The sequence below is a fragment of the Corvus brachyrhynchos genome, unplaced genomic scaffold (assembly GCF_000691975.1).
Source record: "Corvus brachyrhynchos isolate BGI_N302 unplaced genomic scaffold, ASM69197v1 scaffold68, whole genome shotgun sequence".
NCBI lineage: Eukaryota > Metazoa > Chordata > Aves > Passeriformes > Corvidae > Corvus > Corvus brachyrhynchos.
The window spans coordinates 3,388,978-3,391,437 of NW_008240039.1; the positions used below are offsets into that span (position 1 = coordinate 3,388,978).

At 59.9% G+C, this 2,460-nt stretch overlaps 1 protein-coding gene across 1 annotated transcript in view; it reads right to left on the reverse strand.

Moving 5' to 3' along the window:
* MEGF6 (multiple EGF like domains 6) overlaps positions 1–2,460 on the reverse strand; it is a gene marked incomplete at its 5' end in the record, with an annotated part of 73,346 nt that overhangs the window by 1,984 nt on the left and 68,902 nt on the right. Inside the window, 6 exons of the mRNA XM_017743984.1 lie at positions 15–107; positions 266–394; positions 534–662; positions 1,237–1,365; positions 1,663–1,794; positions 2,417–2,459. Of these exons, the coding sequence (XP_017599473.1) occupies positions 15–107; positions 266–394; positions 534–662; positions 1,237–1,365; positions 1,663–1,794; positions 2,417–2,459 (655 nt within the window). The remainder of the gene's footprint in view (positions 1–14; positions 108–265; positions 395–533; positions 663–1,236; positions 1,366–1,662; positions 1,795–2,416; position 2,460) is intronic.

A 2,460-nucleotide genomic window follows, 5' to 3' on the forward strand; every position in this document is an offset into this window, starting at 1 on the left:
AGCGCGCGCTGCGCAGGGCCTGGTCCCCGTGGCCGGCGCGCAGCTGGCGTGGTGCAGGCAGGAGCAGCGCAGCTGGCAGGCGGCACCGAACCTTCCCGGAGGGCATTCTGCGGGCGAGAGGGAGCGGCAGAGCTGCTCAGCAGCCCCACACCTGCGCTTCAGAGGGCTGCGGTGAGGCACGGGTGGCACAAGAGAAACTGGACCCAGTATGTGAGCTCCACAGTTACTGGGTCGGTGCAGGACAATCCATCCGGACCAGGGTTACCTAATTCGCAGGATTTCCCCGTCCAGCCCGGCGCACACGAGCAGGAGCCATCGGCGGCGTCACAGAGCCCCCCGTTGTGGCAGGAGCAGGGCTGCTGGCAGCCCACCCCGTACCGGTGCTTCTCACAACCTGCGGGGGCAGAGGCAGCGGTGGTGGGCACAGGGACCGCGAGCAGAGATCTCAGGGCAGGGAAATGAGTTCCTGCTCAGGACCTCTCCCAACCCACTGCCTGACAGTCCTGATGCACAATCCTACGGTCCGTACTTGCCTTGCTCACACATGGGGCCAGCTCTGCCTGGAGGGCACACACAGTCTCCGGTGACGGGGTCACAGGGAACACCGGCCCCGCAGGAGCACAGCCCTGCACAGTCCTGGCCGTAGCGGCCAGCGGGGCATCCTGGTGGGAGGAAAACCTTGGTCACGCCAAAGCAGGGCTGGGGAGGTGGGAGGTGGGAGAGGGAAAGCTTTGCAGAGCACTGGAGCTGAGCGATGGGAGGCAGAAGGAACCTCCAGCCCTGCACTGCTGTATCACGGAACCATGGAATGGTTTGGATTAGAACAGACCTTAAAGATCATCTGTTTCCAACGCCCTGCCATGGGCAGGGACACCTTCCACTAAGCCAGGTTGCTCCAAGCCCTGCCCAGCCATGCCCATGTACAGCGAGGGCACGGTGTGTCAGGAGAAATCACTTTATCATAAAATAAACGGAGCAGGGAAATGTTTCCGTGGCTGACAGCAAAAACCATCAGCTGTGGGCTCATTCCCTGGGACACAGCAGGAGGGCCCTGCAGCCAGCACAGGTGCTGAAGGGACGCAAGGAGCTTTTCTCAGGAGTCAGTCCCTGGTCCGCTGCTCATCCTCCACAAGGTCAGCAGCCCTTCTGTGGGCAGGATCTGCATCTCCCACCCCTCACCTCCCCCTGAGGAGGCTCCCCTGCTTTCCCATCCCCTCTGGCTGAGCCAGGGCTCACCGATGCCGCAGTCAGCGCCGATGAAGCCTGCCGGGCAGTGGCACATCCCCGTGGCAGTGTCACACTGGCCCCCGTTCTTGCACTGGCACAGCCTCTCACAGTCACGGCCGTACCACCCCGGGGAGCACTCTGAGGGGGCAACAGACAGCAGCCTCAGTGCCCAAAAATATGAGCACAAGGTCCAGACACCCCGGGAAAATCCACCAGGTGGGTTTGCGTGGGTGTTTCACCAGGGAGGAGGCAGAGAGCTCTGCTGGGAGCGGGTCTGTGCCAGGCTGGCACCACCCGAGGGGTTCTGATCCACTCTGTCACACAGAGCAGCCCCAAAGCACCCAGAACTCAACCCACACGCCTCCCTCACAGCACCGGGATTTCAGCATGCAACAGCCTGCAAAGGGGATGCAGCGGGACCAGAGCAGGACTCACCCAGCTGGCAGGTGGGACCGTGGAAGCCGGGGGGGCAGACACAGGCCCCGGTGACAGGGTGACACTCCTGGGTGGCTCCAGCACACTGGCAGATCTGAGCACAGCCCTCCCCGAAGGTCCCTGGCAGGCAGGCTGTGAGGAGACACGGCACCAAGGTGGCTCAGGAGCCATCCCACCCCTCTTTGCAAGGCTTTTTTTTTTCCCCCCTTTTTATTTTTAGCCAGGATTTAGAGAGCCTTTTAAGGCAGTAAAAGTTCTCCGTCACCCAAAAAGCAAAGCGACCCACATGCAAAAGGTTCCTTCACTCCAGGAAATACTTAGATTGAAAGGAAAAGCAAGTACTTAAAGGCATTAGGTGCCTTTTGCTATGCCAGCCCCACCTGCCCTCACATTTCTGCAAGAGATGGCAAATCCAGCACTGTTCTCTGCATGAGGAATGTGCTCACGCACCTCTGTCTCTTCCAGGCTTGCTCATACCCACAGGAGCTCATTTTAATAGTGATTTATTGCTAATCCTCTGGATAAATACCCAGTTCTGATTTCCCACTTGGCTCCCTCTGCCCCGCTAACATTCCGCAGGCATGTGCCCAGCCGCCAGACTGGGAGTCACTCCTTGGCACAGCTCTGCTCGGGCTGGTTTCCCTTGTTTATCTTTTTCTTTCCCCCCCTTCTATTTTCTGTAGGAATTGCTTGACCCCTCACGTTCCCAGAGCCTGGCAGCAGAGCTGTAAGAGGTTCATTCCCATCTCCGTACATTTTTCACATCCAGAGCAGGGCAGCCCCGGCGGGGAGCCGCCC